Genomic DNA, 13,458 nt, shown 5'->3' on the forward strand with positions numbered 1-13,458 from the left:
GTATCGGCGAGAGCACGATCCTCCTCAGTAAAGACCAGCCTCAGCTTCTTCTTCTTCTGCCTACCGTCAGATCGCCCGATTTCCTGCTCTCTTCACCTCGTCGACCTCACGGCCCACGACACGACCTCCGAATTGTCCACGTCCACCCGAATCTCCTTCCTTGGCTGTCTTGGTGCAAGCGTGCCTTAGATGACCTACTGCACCGCAGTTGTAGCACTACCGAGTCTCTCCCCTGGATCCAGTGTTGCTAGAGGCTGCCAGTGCTGACTTCACCACAGGAAGTCCACCTGTCCCCGCCTGCAGCCGAATGCGAGTCTCCTCCTGGATCATAGCAGAGACAGCCTCCTCAAACGTGAGAATTTTCGGCTGAGCTAGCAGTAATGCAATTCGCTGAGCGAACTCTGATGTCAATCCCTTGAGAAACACCATAGTCCTCTCCTGTAGAAAGGCCTCCCGCTCTTTACATCCCGGGTCCTTGCAGCTAGCCCGGGGGGAAAAATGATCATAGTCTAGCCACAGACGCTCTAGCTCTGTAGCATATTCCTGTACAGTCCGCTCTCCCTGGACTGTGGCGTCGATCTCTCCTTTAATCTGGAACACCCTCAGGTTATTCCTCACCCCATCATATGTTCTCCTCAACTTCTCCCAGACGTCATTCACCTTCTCAATGCCATCCACCGTGACGGCGATCGTCGGGACCAACGAGTTGAGAAGCCAGATGTACACCAACATATGAGTGGACTTCCACTCATCTCGTCCTCCCGAGTCCTCATCCGGTTCTGTCTTCTCTCCGGTCAAGTAACCCTCCAGGTTCCTCCCTGCAAGGGTGTATCTCACCCGTCGTGACCAACTCAGGTAGGTACTCGGTCCATCAAGCTTCAGATCGATGGTCGAAAGCTCCAACTTCTTCGATGGTCTTGTCGAGCTTTCATCAGCCGACAACTTCATCAACTTCATCAAAGTTGACACCTCCGCAGGGTTCAACTTCTTGATGATCTCCTCCATCGATCAAGCTTCAGATCCAACACCTGTTCACCTTTCTCTTCAAACCCTTGTTGTGCGCAGTGAAAATTTCGGCAACACTTCTGTTGTACAACAAGAGTAAGATCTCCAACAAATTCTCGTTTCTCAGAGGAAACTAGAATAAAAAAACAGTGATATATCTCATCGTTGTGAGATATATACTCTTCCTGTCATCAGTTCGAGGACTGAGTCGAGGGAACCCATGCCAAACTCGAGGTCCGGCATAGCGCAGCAAGGGGCTGATCGAAGGGGCTGTTCGGGGGCTGGTCAAAAAAAAGGGGGGCTGTTCGGGGTTGGTTCGTCGAGGTTTAAGGAGGTCGGAGGGGCTGATCGGAGGGGCTGGTCGGCGGGAACAGAGGTGGGCTGATTGTGGACAGGGGGTCGCCGAACAGGGGTTGGAACAGGGAGGAGGGGGTGTGGCTGCAGTGGTCGGAACAAGGGGGCTGCTCTGCAGGAGGCGGAAAAGGGGGGCTGGTCTGCAGTGTGCGTCGGAACAAGGGGGGCTGCTCTGCAGGAGGCGGAAAGGAGGGGGGCTGCTCTGCAGGAGGCGGAAGGGGGTGGGTTTGGCCGGCTAGGGTTTAGCTCTGATACCAAGTTGAATTGAAACCCTAATTCATTATGAGACTCTTTGGGCTTTATATAGCCCTACACACTTACAAATAAGTCCCTAACTAATACTAAATATGTCAACAACATGTCAACAATATATATATATATATATATATATATATATATATGTGTGTGTGTGTGTGTGTGTACACATATACAGAGAGAGAGAGACACACACACCCGCATGCATACATATGAGGAAAATGGGTATCCTCATATAGGGTGCCCAAATTTCAGAGAAATGGTACCAGTGGCCAGAAATCCATTGAAGTGGAATTAGGTGTACGGAATAAAGACTAATCAAGATGCAAAAGTTGAGAAATATAAGCACAACTGGTAGAAAAGGTACATAGCCAACAAAAAGCAATTGATTGTGAAATATTTACACTAACTTATCACAGCACTGGCAGCGCACAACAGGCTGACGATCCACCAGATGAAAATGAAGTCCTACCCCAATGGTTGTATAGAAGAGAAAGTTTACATATAATGATCCACCAGATGAAAAAGAAGTCCTACCCCAATGGTTGTATAGAAGAGTGTTTACATATAATGATCACCTGGCTATGCGTAAAATGGGTAAAAATAGATAAAATGTACAAGCTAAAGATGCATAAGGTCTGAAGCAAGCACTAGCATGGAAGACAGGGATGATGCATACTGCATACTTTAAAGAAAGGGTTTCAACTTTCAACAATCCATAGAATATTATCTATGCACAAAGGGATAATGCCATGACAAGTGCACCTCGATGTTTGCATTGACGCATCCTCCAGACTAAAACCTTGAGTTAGCATCAAAAGCAGAGAAGGAGAAGAAAAGGTAATCATGACAAAGAGCTTGTGTTATTTCTAGCCTTACAGTTAGAAAGGTCGAGACCAAGTTTTCTTCCTCTATTTTCTAATAGTAGGAAGATGATAGGAGCCAAACAAGCCAATGGATTTGCACAGTAAGTTGGCATCTATAACAACTGCCAGTTTACATAGATAATGAATCTGTCAATTCTCCTTGTGTCGAGATGTTGTTGTTAAGGTCAATGAATCTTCATGGATGAGATTTCAGTTATTGAAATCCGAGAATGTTAGAGAAGGTCATTACTTGAAATCTTAAAGGGGCTACCTCAGACGAGAAACTGGAGGTGATCATATATTCGTATATCAGGTGAGATCAGTTGTAACTTAAACATTGCAACTGTTGAGAGAGTTGTTTACTCATTTGTTGTTTAGTCCCACATTGGTTAGGGACAAGTCTCTTTGTATTTATTCATTTGATTACTCATTTGTTATTCACCATGAATAGTACCGTGATAACTGCTGCTGTGAACAGCACCGTCGTTACTGTTCACTGTGAACATTGCTTTTCCTTGTTCGCTCACTTTTGACTGACTTGTTGCTGATCAAGATTGTTATTATTGATGACAATAGTCATCCCCAATATACATGTTCTCGCTGTCACCTACGTCACCCCGGTGTGCTTTCATACATACCGCTAGGTTGATCCGCTGAAGAGGATCATTTATTTGTTAGATCCCTAAAGAAAGATCATTTGTTGTTAGATCCTTAAAGAAAGATTAGATCCCTAAAAGGATCGTTTGTTTGGTGGATCTCAGAGAGGATCATTTGTTGATGGATCACTGAAGAGGATTATTTGTTTAGTGGATCCCAACGATAATCGTTTGATTGGTGGAAACCTTGAGGGGATCAGCTGACATCTAAGTGAAAGATGCTTTGAGTTTTTGAAGCCTCGTCACAGATTAGAGCGTGTGCACTTAATTTGTAACAAGTTGAACATATATAATATATGCTCCGCTTGAGGGGAGTGTTGAGAGTTGTTTCTTTATGTATGTTTAGTCCCACATTGGTTAGGAACAAGTCTCTTTGTATTTATAATATTACAAATAACATCCAAGAGCGGGAACTAAGCATCCTCTCTGATTACTATTTTCAACAGCAACTGATAATAGGAGTAGGTTACAAAATACATCATCGAGCAAAATATAATTGACCAGTTTATGTACCTTTTTCTAGGAAATTTCATATCTACCATATAATATCAACAATTGTAAAACTAAAAAAATGAGAATTTAATCTAGAATATAAAGCATATAAAAAATGGAAACATGAAACCTGAAACTCTATAGGCATTGTCGTTCTCTTCGATGTCAGATGTTCATCACACTACATCAACAAAGAAATGTGAGTTGCACATATAAGAATAATAATGTAGTTATTTTTCAACAATATCCAATATTCAAAGATATTGTAAAGGATGCATAGAATGAAATTTGTTTTACGTTTGGCGCAAGAATTTACACATATACTCCAGCAATCTACATTTTATCAAATGCCAAGATCCTAAAGTGAACAACAGGACCAAACAAAGCCACTTAAAAGCACCAGTTGATAATTATTTCACGCATAAGTTAACACCTTTTGAAACCAAAATTTTTTCCTAACTAGATGTATCTTCCTCTTATGATCAATTTGCAGAAGTGCTTCAGCTACTATCCATCAAAACTCTTTAAAATAACGCACCTGCTCACCTCAAGCAAATACAGTTGAAGCAAAAATGTATGAATAACAAACAAATGATCTCAAGAACATTTTTCATCAGATCAATGACAGGGCCACACAGTGGCTGAGCCAGGAATTTCAATAAGGAGGGTCTAAAAAATTAATAATTGAACGTGACAAAAAATAAGTTTATTTTTTAGGATTGATTAGTACATAAGCATCATTACATAACAAGGTTTTCAAATCAAATTTCAATTAGAATGTAGCGTTTTACAATAACATTCTTCTTGCTTTTATTTCTTAAAAGGGAGTTTTATATATTTTATCCTCCAAATCTGCCGTATTTCTAAATTTACTCTCAAACTTTTATATTTTTTTAAAAACACCGCCAAATCTCAAGTTTGAGATAAATCTAACCCTGATTTCTAATGGCGTCAGATTAGTAAATGTAGATGGGTGGTTTTTCGGATATAACTACAGTATATACAAGGGTCATTAAAGAACAGATCAAAGACATTATTATTAAACCAAACACATAAGCTTCAATTAAGTTGGAACCAAGCTTCAATTAAGTTGGAACCAAACTTCAAATCAAACCAAAACTTCAAGTCCATCCTTTCATTTCTGGTACCATAGTTGATCAAGTTCATATGTATGGATTTGCAGGCAAGAATGGTTGCTCTTCTCGCATGTTTCATTGATACTATCTTGTACTTGTACAAGTGTTTAATAGAAGATAACACAGTTTAGTAATCACATAATGCATGATTTTGGATAATAAAAGTATTCAGTATTCCCAACTCATGTCTAGATTAGAGATAGATGAACTTACACTTTACCCCCACAATACTTTTTCATATTTGTTAACTACCTATTATCCTAATATTCAGCCCTATACTGGCTCCGTCCCTGGGGGCATACTCCTTCAGATACTAGCACCACATAATATGTGTTTTTCAGCGGTAATATGAGTATGAAAGATTATAATCTTATGCTTGTGCATCGATATAGATTTCAAAGTTACTTGCAGAAGAATAAGCAACTTTTAAAATTTTAGAATAAATAATTAACCAACTTGCAGTTGCAAACCCTCCAGTTGCAAGCTACTGAACAGTCATAGGTGCCAATTCTCTTAATATTCTACATTCTTAATGCAATTTATGCACATAACAATTAATATTTTTTGCCAATATGGTGCTACTCCGCCTGGTAAATACAATTTTTTTTAAAAAGCTGATAAATGCAAAGCTGGTACAAGAAATTTACATGCAATATATTGTACAATCCACTGACCACGCTAGTTATAATGTATTACTTGTTATCATGCTCCCACCTTGCTTGCAACAATTCAGTTCCTACTTCCCTTTGCATTAAATCCTAATATTTTAACAACAACTGATTGGGTTATTTAAGCTTGACTGAGTGGTACAAAGATTAACTATACATAGAACTCCATAATAATACAGGAGCAACAGCTCAAAGATAAAACCTGAATATATGGAAAGTATACATCCTTCAACCAATATCGAAGCTTAAATGTCTCCATGCACCTCAGTTTTAAATTATGAATCTCCACCTGTTATAATAACCAAACAAACTTAAGCAGGTTAACCAATATACAAAATGAAATAAATTTTAGAACAAGAAAAATGAGGACGATAGATTAGATATGCGTCTAATCTACATCATCTAACAACATCAGAACAGGGCATAGTGACGATATGTTGTAGATTATTTCAAAAATCGAGCACAAACGTGATAGCAAATCCATGTATCATAAAATTCGTTACTAAATCAGAAACTACAAGTGACAATGAGACTGAAACTAAATTAAGCTCATGAAGGGCTCATGAAGACCAATCTGAGGCAGTGTTTTATGGCACTTTAATCAGAATCATAAAGAATCAAAACGTGTGGAGAAAAGAAAAGTATTGCTAATTGTAGCTGCCACAGCTCACCCGTGCTTCTCAAAAGGGAAATGCACAAGCAGCTAACAGTGACAGGTTATGGAGAGAGGACAAAGCTATCATATAGCTACCATCACCTTATATAACAACTGAAACATACTAGCCATGAATGTCAAATGTTGACTCTCCCTACAGATTTTCTCATAAACGTGTGTGTGGTTCCTCTGGCTTGGCTCATTGACTTTTAAAATAAAAAACTAAGCAGCACTTCCACCAAAATAGCCCAAAATAGGTATTGTCCACTGAGCTCCACTTTAACCCCCCCCCCACCCCCCCCCCCCCCGGATCAGGAGTAATTCTTCCATTTTCTTAATTAAGAATAGTTAGTTCTTTAAACTGGCAAGATGCAGACCCATATTCATGCCCATATGTTGGGGTGCCCTCACGTACAATAATATGCATTCATGAAGTTTCATTGTGCCCACATTTAGCATCAATTGCGCACGCCAACAAGTCATAGTACACGAGCGTGTGACATAGGGACACAGACAACACACAAAGTAAGAGTGAAATCATGTCAACAAATTAGAAAATAAGCAGAATACAAACAGATCAAGATAAAGCTATGGATCATCCAACATTTTTTTTAAATAAACGTGCAACAACAACTAATACCAGGAGGAGTAACAAATATATACACTGATTGAAGCAAATCTAAGAAACAACATTTAAAGAATGGTTTCAAGAGTTCGTCGCCATAGATGCAATACATATGACTACGAAATAGCATCTCAAATTCTCAATCTTCAGTATAGTAATCAAGAGAGATGTCTATATTATAATTTTCGTTCTATCGGAACTGCAGAAGAACTATAGATAATACAAATGAAAATTGACAATTTAATCAAGAAGAAACAGCAAAAGCCCGTGTTTAATATTACCTTTGTAAAGCTTCCATGAGGCGATAATTGGATTTCTTCATCTAAAGGATCTCTTATTCCTCCATCAGCCTACAATAATATAACAGTGAAACAAAAGTAATTTATGGGCGACTTGAGTATGATATGCTATGATATAGATGACTGTAAGAGATTAAACCACATCCAACGCTCAAGAAAACAAATCACCCTCCAAATGCACTTATCAGCTGATCTTTTCATGAGTGCCTCCCTTGAAAGATGAAGAGTATATACTTTCTTCGACTCTTTAGTTTTAGAAGACACTATCGCATGCCTGTAACATTTACCATGTCGGTACATGGGAAAAGGAATGAAACTCAGGATAAAATGCTTATATACAATAAAAATCAGGCATGTTTAATGAGTTCAAACCTTCCTAGGTGCATTGAAGCAATTGGTCCTCCATAACCAAACATGCCAAAGAAAGGCTGCAACATACAGATACAAATGCCAATAAAAAGAAAATTGTGGGTATACTATCAGTAATAGTAATGAACTACCATCATCTAATTCCTATGAATAAAATTCAGAATTATGCACGGCAGCGAGTTAGAAGCAGTTAAATCATTAGATAAATTGTCCCTTCTAAGTAATGCCACAAGCTAACAGATATCTTTTAAAGTCACCAATAATAGTGTGCATGATTAATATAATGTTCGCCATACATATGTGGACAAATGTGACGCATATTGCTAAACAAAGAAGGGAGTCATTTGCATGAATAAGTCAAAAGCATATTTGGTTTTTCCATCCATAGGCAAAAGCAAACCAGAAAAGGGAGCCAACTCTTAAGTTAAAACACATGTAAACGCACCCTCAATTGTCTTCATATGTTACAACAAGTCCCATCTTCTCACTAATCCAATCATTTCTAATTTCATAAGAATAGTATGAGAAGTATGGAATGCACATGACCTTTGGGGGCATAAAAAGTCGCTCTTCAATATAAAGTGTACTGGTGAAATGTCATCAATATTGGATTTGAAATCGTACGGTCGAAATAATTAAGTGAAACAAATACATTCTCATATGTTCTGCCACATTCCCTGACATGACGGTTGATAGTCATATCCGAGACATAGGTATCAAAACAAGAATGTCTCTGATGCAGTTGCAGCTCCATAGTCATATCAGAGACATAGGAATCAAAACAAGATTGTCTCTGATGCAGTTGCAGCTCCATAGTCATATCCGGAACAAAGAAATAAAAACATAGGAAGACAGAATTATAGTGGAGAGGAAGTTTGAAAGAAGAGCCATTATGGCAAAAACATAATATAGCAAGTTGTCCATAATGACAACAAATAATTATAGAAACATAAGAATGTTTATAAAAATGGAGAATAACAGAGTTTCTGTAATTGAGAGATGGGCACTATACAGAAAGCACAATCTAAGACATGTTGGTGAATGAGTTTGTTTGTGTGGCACAAATACATAAGGAAAGAGAAAGAAAGGGAGAAAATGAGAACTCCCTAAGAAAAAGTTTGTATTTCTTTAGGTGAGCGGTGCTAAAAGAGAAAAGGAGCTCATAATTGTTATAACACATGAAACTCCAATCAGAATAAGTGTACAGAACTTTGTGCAGGAAATTACAAATGGATATCATAATAAAAGAATAGTCTAGAATACAGGAGATGTGCAGGCTCAGTAAAACACCACATGTACACGCACACGGCACACGGCACAAACACAGAGACGCACGCGCGCAGAGAGAGAGAGAGGAACAGACATGAAACGAAAGAATGCAGCATGCACGTATATAAAAAGAGATGGAAAGAGGGATATACTGATGAACTAGAGACAAATTCCAACTCTTCCAGATTACACAGTCCGCAATTGAAAAATCTACAGAGGAAATTGGAAAACAGAACTGCAAACAATAACATATTCAAATACCATTAGAATAAAGGACAAATTTTTAAAAGCAACTGTTTTTAATATTTAAATACCAAAAACGACCCTTTGGGGAAAAAAATTAGCAAAACCGACCCTTTTCTTCATAAAAGGGTCGGTTTTGCTGTTATTGTGATTTAGCGAAGTGTACGGGACTACTAGTCTCGTACACTTCATTTCTGTTATCGTGAGGAAAATAGAAATGAAGTGTACGGGACTACTAGTCTCGTACACTTCGCTAAATCACAACAACTGCAAAACCGACCCTTTTCTTCAGAAAATGGTCGGTTTTGCTAAAAAAAATTCAAATTGTTGTTTTTGATATTTAATTATTAAAAGTGGGTGCTTTTAAAAATTTGTCCTAGAATAAAAGCAAGTTGGAACTTCATGTAGGCAACTAAATGGACATCCTGGATACCACGTCTGTTATTGAGCATTTTATAATACATTAGCTTTTTCCTAAAGGATTATAGGTTATCAAATTACAGTAAAAATATGAAAATTCAAGCATCTATTTACTTTGAAACTCTGAAGATTTAAATCATACCCAAGTCTTAAGATAATAGGATAGTTTACAAAAGAAGAAAAATGGTTTAGCTTCGGGATATATAACATCAAGATATCCAATCATCTAGCAGGCAATGCCTCACCGGCTCACCAGATATAGAAAAATCTTGTACAGAAAGCCATATAAAATATATTGAGTTGAAAATGGAAAAGCTTACAGTTAGATATGGGGCTTTCCCACCAATTGCAATTTTCCTTGAGGACCTATGATTCGATGAGCCCATCTTTCCCCTATATGAAAGTGAAACTGATAAGCAGCCAAAATAGATAAAATCTCTTAAGTACTATAAAAATACTAAAAGAAAAAAAGGGTATTGGAAAATGTTATAGTTATTGGAGATACCAGTTTGTTGACTATCACAACCACCATCATGAAGAGAAACAAGTCATCATAAAATGAAAAAGGCTAATAACATGTCCCACGGGAGCAAGACAAGGTTTGGGTTTGTAACCTTATGATCCGCAATTAGAAACAGACAGATCACACTACCAGTAGAGTTGAGAAAGAACTAAGAAAAATGACCAACAACTACCATTTGAAATTAAAAATCGATCAATCCAAATGCAGTACAATGATGACTCAACGCGACACTCTTTTAGTAAATCACATTCATATTTGCTCAGTCACAGCGACAATCTTTTAGTAAATCACATTCATATTTCCTCTGTCAACGCGACAATTTTTAGTAAATCACATTCATATTTCCTCAATCAGAGAGAGAAAATTTTGTTAATTAATTAATTGTATGAATAAATTGGTAAAGGAAGATGGAAGCATGGAAGTGTACATAGTAGTTCAAATTTCTTAATGATGAAATACTGCAGGAGAATGTTGTATATCAAAATAAGATCATAAAAGTGAACAGTTGCTATGATCAAACTTACATTAGTAACAAGTATATATAATCATTGTTTATGCACGCTAAGTTAAACTCCAGAAAACAATTGAGAGGAACATACCCAGATAGACGATCAGCATCCTGCCGCTTAATAATTAAAGATGTACTCAAAGATGAAGAATATTTTCTTTATGAAAAAATAGCCTAAAAATTTAAACTGTTTATACTTAACAGTTAGTTTTGTAGGAATGCTTTAAACATTGTGCACTAGTATACCATTTTGTTATAGAATTCTCATCACTGCCATCCATTCCAGGGCCACTATCGAAGATAACAACCTTCCGTTCCTCAAGCGTCACACTGTACAAAGAATAGTTGAGCGGAATCAGTAAACACGCAACAAGACTTTAACAACAAAGAAAAAACCTTTAGACCTAAATCTTTGAGGAATTGTAACTAGACATTTCATAGATTAGACTACTAAATTACTAATGAAGAACAGAAAATTCAGTTCGTATTGATTGCAGTTGATAATTAACACACAAAAAACATGATGAAAATTCTAAGATATAATTATAAAAGAACTCCAATAACCTGTCAATTTTTTAGCTGATTTGACAATGGGTAATGCATGTTAGATTGTACTTCTTAGTGGAAACTTAAGCTATCAATAGATTCAGAAAAGCGGTAGTATGTTTCAAGGGGCATGCGCTCTCCCTCTTCCTCCCCCTCACATTTCCTCATTTATACGTATGTTAGCCTTCTGGAAATAGTGATAGGCAGTGTGCCTTAACAGGGCTCAAAAATAATATGTTCTACTTGGTATTTGTGCGAGTTTCCAAATGAAAAAATTAAGGCTTTGAACTATTAAGGAAAAAATTAAAAAAAAAAGTAATAGCAGGGGTCCATTAATGTAAACACACAATTAAAACCTATTGACAAATAATTTCTTCATGGTCCTTCATGAAACAGAAACAAGTTCTAGCTAGAACCCTCTGACATTCTAGGGAAATCAAGTAGTTGCATGATGCATTTTAAACGTTGACACTTAAATCTTTAATTTTAATGTACTTCAATATTTACATGAATTGAAATTGGTTAGTAAATGTGTGAATTCCAATTAATGGATTTCTCAAAGACATGCATTAGTACATGAGTAGGAAGAGCAAATTTAAGAATCCTAATGTATCCAACATAGTGGCAGCTATTGGAAAACCACAACTAAACAAGCAGGGCATATATACATTCCTCTAATCCTAAAATTTCATGAGTTCCCAAATTTTGATTCAAACTCAGGTAGTTCAACATTTACCACTAAGCATGGAACTATGAGGCGAGTCTAAGTACAACTTACAGAACATGCATCACTACCATTTTCTTCATGGTATTATTATCATAGTGCAACACTGCAACATATAAATCACTGAGAAGTTCAATTGCAAAATTTGGGGGTACCATTAAATAAATATGAGCACATAACACTCGATCAAGTCATTCTATTATAAATCAATGATGACAAATACTAAAAATTCCAACAATAACTTCTGCTACCTGACAAGCCTTCGTTCTCCCGGAGAATTTGACCACACTGCTTGCAAGGAATTATCCTAGTAACCCACAAACTCATGAAAATGTTTCACCAAAATAGTAGGATCATAGAGATATTTCTAAATAGAAACACGCCGATAAGTGATAACTCACAATCAAGTCAGCTAGTGCAGTTTCAAAAGTATACTCTGCCGGAAGCTCTTGAAGAAGATCAGTATCCGGTGTCAAATCCCACATATTCTACACAATAATTACAACAACAAAAATTAACATCAATCACATTACAAATCAAAGCAAAAATTGATACTTACATTATAAGTTCCAACAGAAGGTCCTCCACCATCCTAACCAACCAAACAATGCCAAACAAATTATAATAAACTATTTAATGAATAAATAAATAATAATAATAAACAATGAGACCAATTAACATACATGAAGCTTTAGGATATGACATTTATTAGGCTTAAAGCTACTGAAGCAAATCTTCTTCTTCATCTTAGACTCATGCATATCCTCCAAATAAATATCATTATTCCACATTATCTTTCTCCTCGAACCCTGCGAAGATTTCTCGATTTTCTCGACCTCAACTCGAATAGCATGAACAAATTCATGGATGAACATCTCCTCTCCGGGATCGTGCAATGTCAAGCGCGTATTCGCGCCATTTGGGAGCAAAATTTGGAACCTGTAAACTTTATCAGCGTCTTCATCGTTTCCATCGAGAAATTCGACAAGGGCTCTTTTGCAAGAACTTCTTTTAGTTGCCATAACCTTCCTGTTTTGTCAATAAAAAAAAAGTAAACACCTCTACTTAAAAAGGAAAGTGAAATCCATACAGTGAACTACAGAGAAATTGTAAATGAAATCTTCATAAAAGCTTTCATTACTGGAGTTCTTTTTTTTTTTTTTTAACCTGAGAAGCAGAGGGTGCGGTTTACCAAATTCTGAAGTTTTAGAGTGTAGTTCGAAACCACACGTCTCGGTTAGGTTTTCAGCACGGAGAATGGGAAGATGAGAGAGAAACCTGCGATGGCCGGTGGCTGGCGACGTTTTCCGGCGAGCAACGAGAAATGGCGTAGCTCCTCTGTTTTTTCTTTTTCTTTTTCTTTTTTCTTTCTTTTTTTGTGTTTCCTTCCCAAGGAAGGTAAAAGGGTGAAATCTTTAAAAGAGGGGCTCCCCGGATCGCTGAGCTCTTTAATGGCTGATTAGTGATGCTAGTGGACAAAATGAAAAGGGCAAAAGAAAATGATTTTTCAGTTATTTTTTATACTTAATAATTTTGAGGTGTAATGTTCTTGAATGTGGCAGTTCAATGTGAAAAAAAGAACATGTCATCTTAGCATGCAGAACAAGTGATTTGTGAGCATACAAATCAAATATGTGGTCATCTTCTCCAATTCTACTCTACAATACATTAGTGTGCACCTCATGCAAAGCACGATCTCTATTTTTTTATTTCTACTACAGTAATTCCGTATTTAAATACAGTTTTTGTAAGTGCCTCATTAACATTTTTAACTGCTACAGAATCCCGCTGAGCTACAGTGATAATACTATAGTAATATTTTTAAACTCTACAATTCACGCATGT

The 13,458-nt window shown here is 37.1% G+C and overlaps 1 protein-coding gene across 5 annotated transcripts in view; it reads right to left on the reverse strand.

The window, feature by feature from the left end:
• The window catches only part of LOC109836607, a 45,538-nt gene extending 32,501 nt beyond the window's left edge, over positions 1-13,037 (reverse strand). For 4 of the 5 annotated variants that reach the window (XM_020404567.1, XM_020404565.1, XM_020404566.1 and 1 more), the window contains exons 1-12: positions 12,892-13,037; positions 12,297-12,642; positions 12,173-12,205; positions 12,015-12,101; positions 11,865-11,920; positions 10,590-10,673; positions 9,633-9,705; positions 7,384-7,439; positions 7,180-7,285; positions 6,994-7,062; positions 5,635-5,721; positions 3,759-3,809 (exon numbers count right to left, since the gene is read on the reverse strand). In XM_020404567.1, coding sequence (XP_020260156.1) covers positions 3,759-3,809; positions 5,635-5,721; positions 6,994-7,062; positions 7,180-7,285; positions 7,384-7,439; positions 9,633-9,705; positions 10,590-10,673; positions 11,865-11,920; positions 12,015-12,101; positions 12,173-12,205; positions 12,297-12,635 — 1,041 coding nt within the window. In that variant the 5' untranslated portion in view covers positions 12,636-12,642; positions 12,892-13,037. Of the gene's footprint in view, positions 1-3,758; positions 3,810-5,634; positions 5,722-6,993; positions 7,063-7,179; positions 7,286-7,383; positions 7,440-9,632; positions 9,706-10,589; positions 10,674-11,864; positions 11,921-12,014; positions 12,102-12,172; positions 12,206-12,296; positions 12,643-12,805 lie in introns of all 5 variants that reach the window. The other variant, XM_020404564.1, reaches the window with a different exon arrangement.

The sequence above is a fragment of the Asparagus officinalis genome, chromosome 4 (genome assembly GCF_001876935.1).
Source record: "Asparagus officinalis chromosome 4, Aspof.V1, whole genome shotgun sequence".
Taxonomy (NCBI): domain Eukaryota; kingdom Viridiplantae; phylum Streptophyta; class Magnoliopsida; order Asparagales; family Asparagaceae; genus Asparagus; species Asparagus officinalis.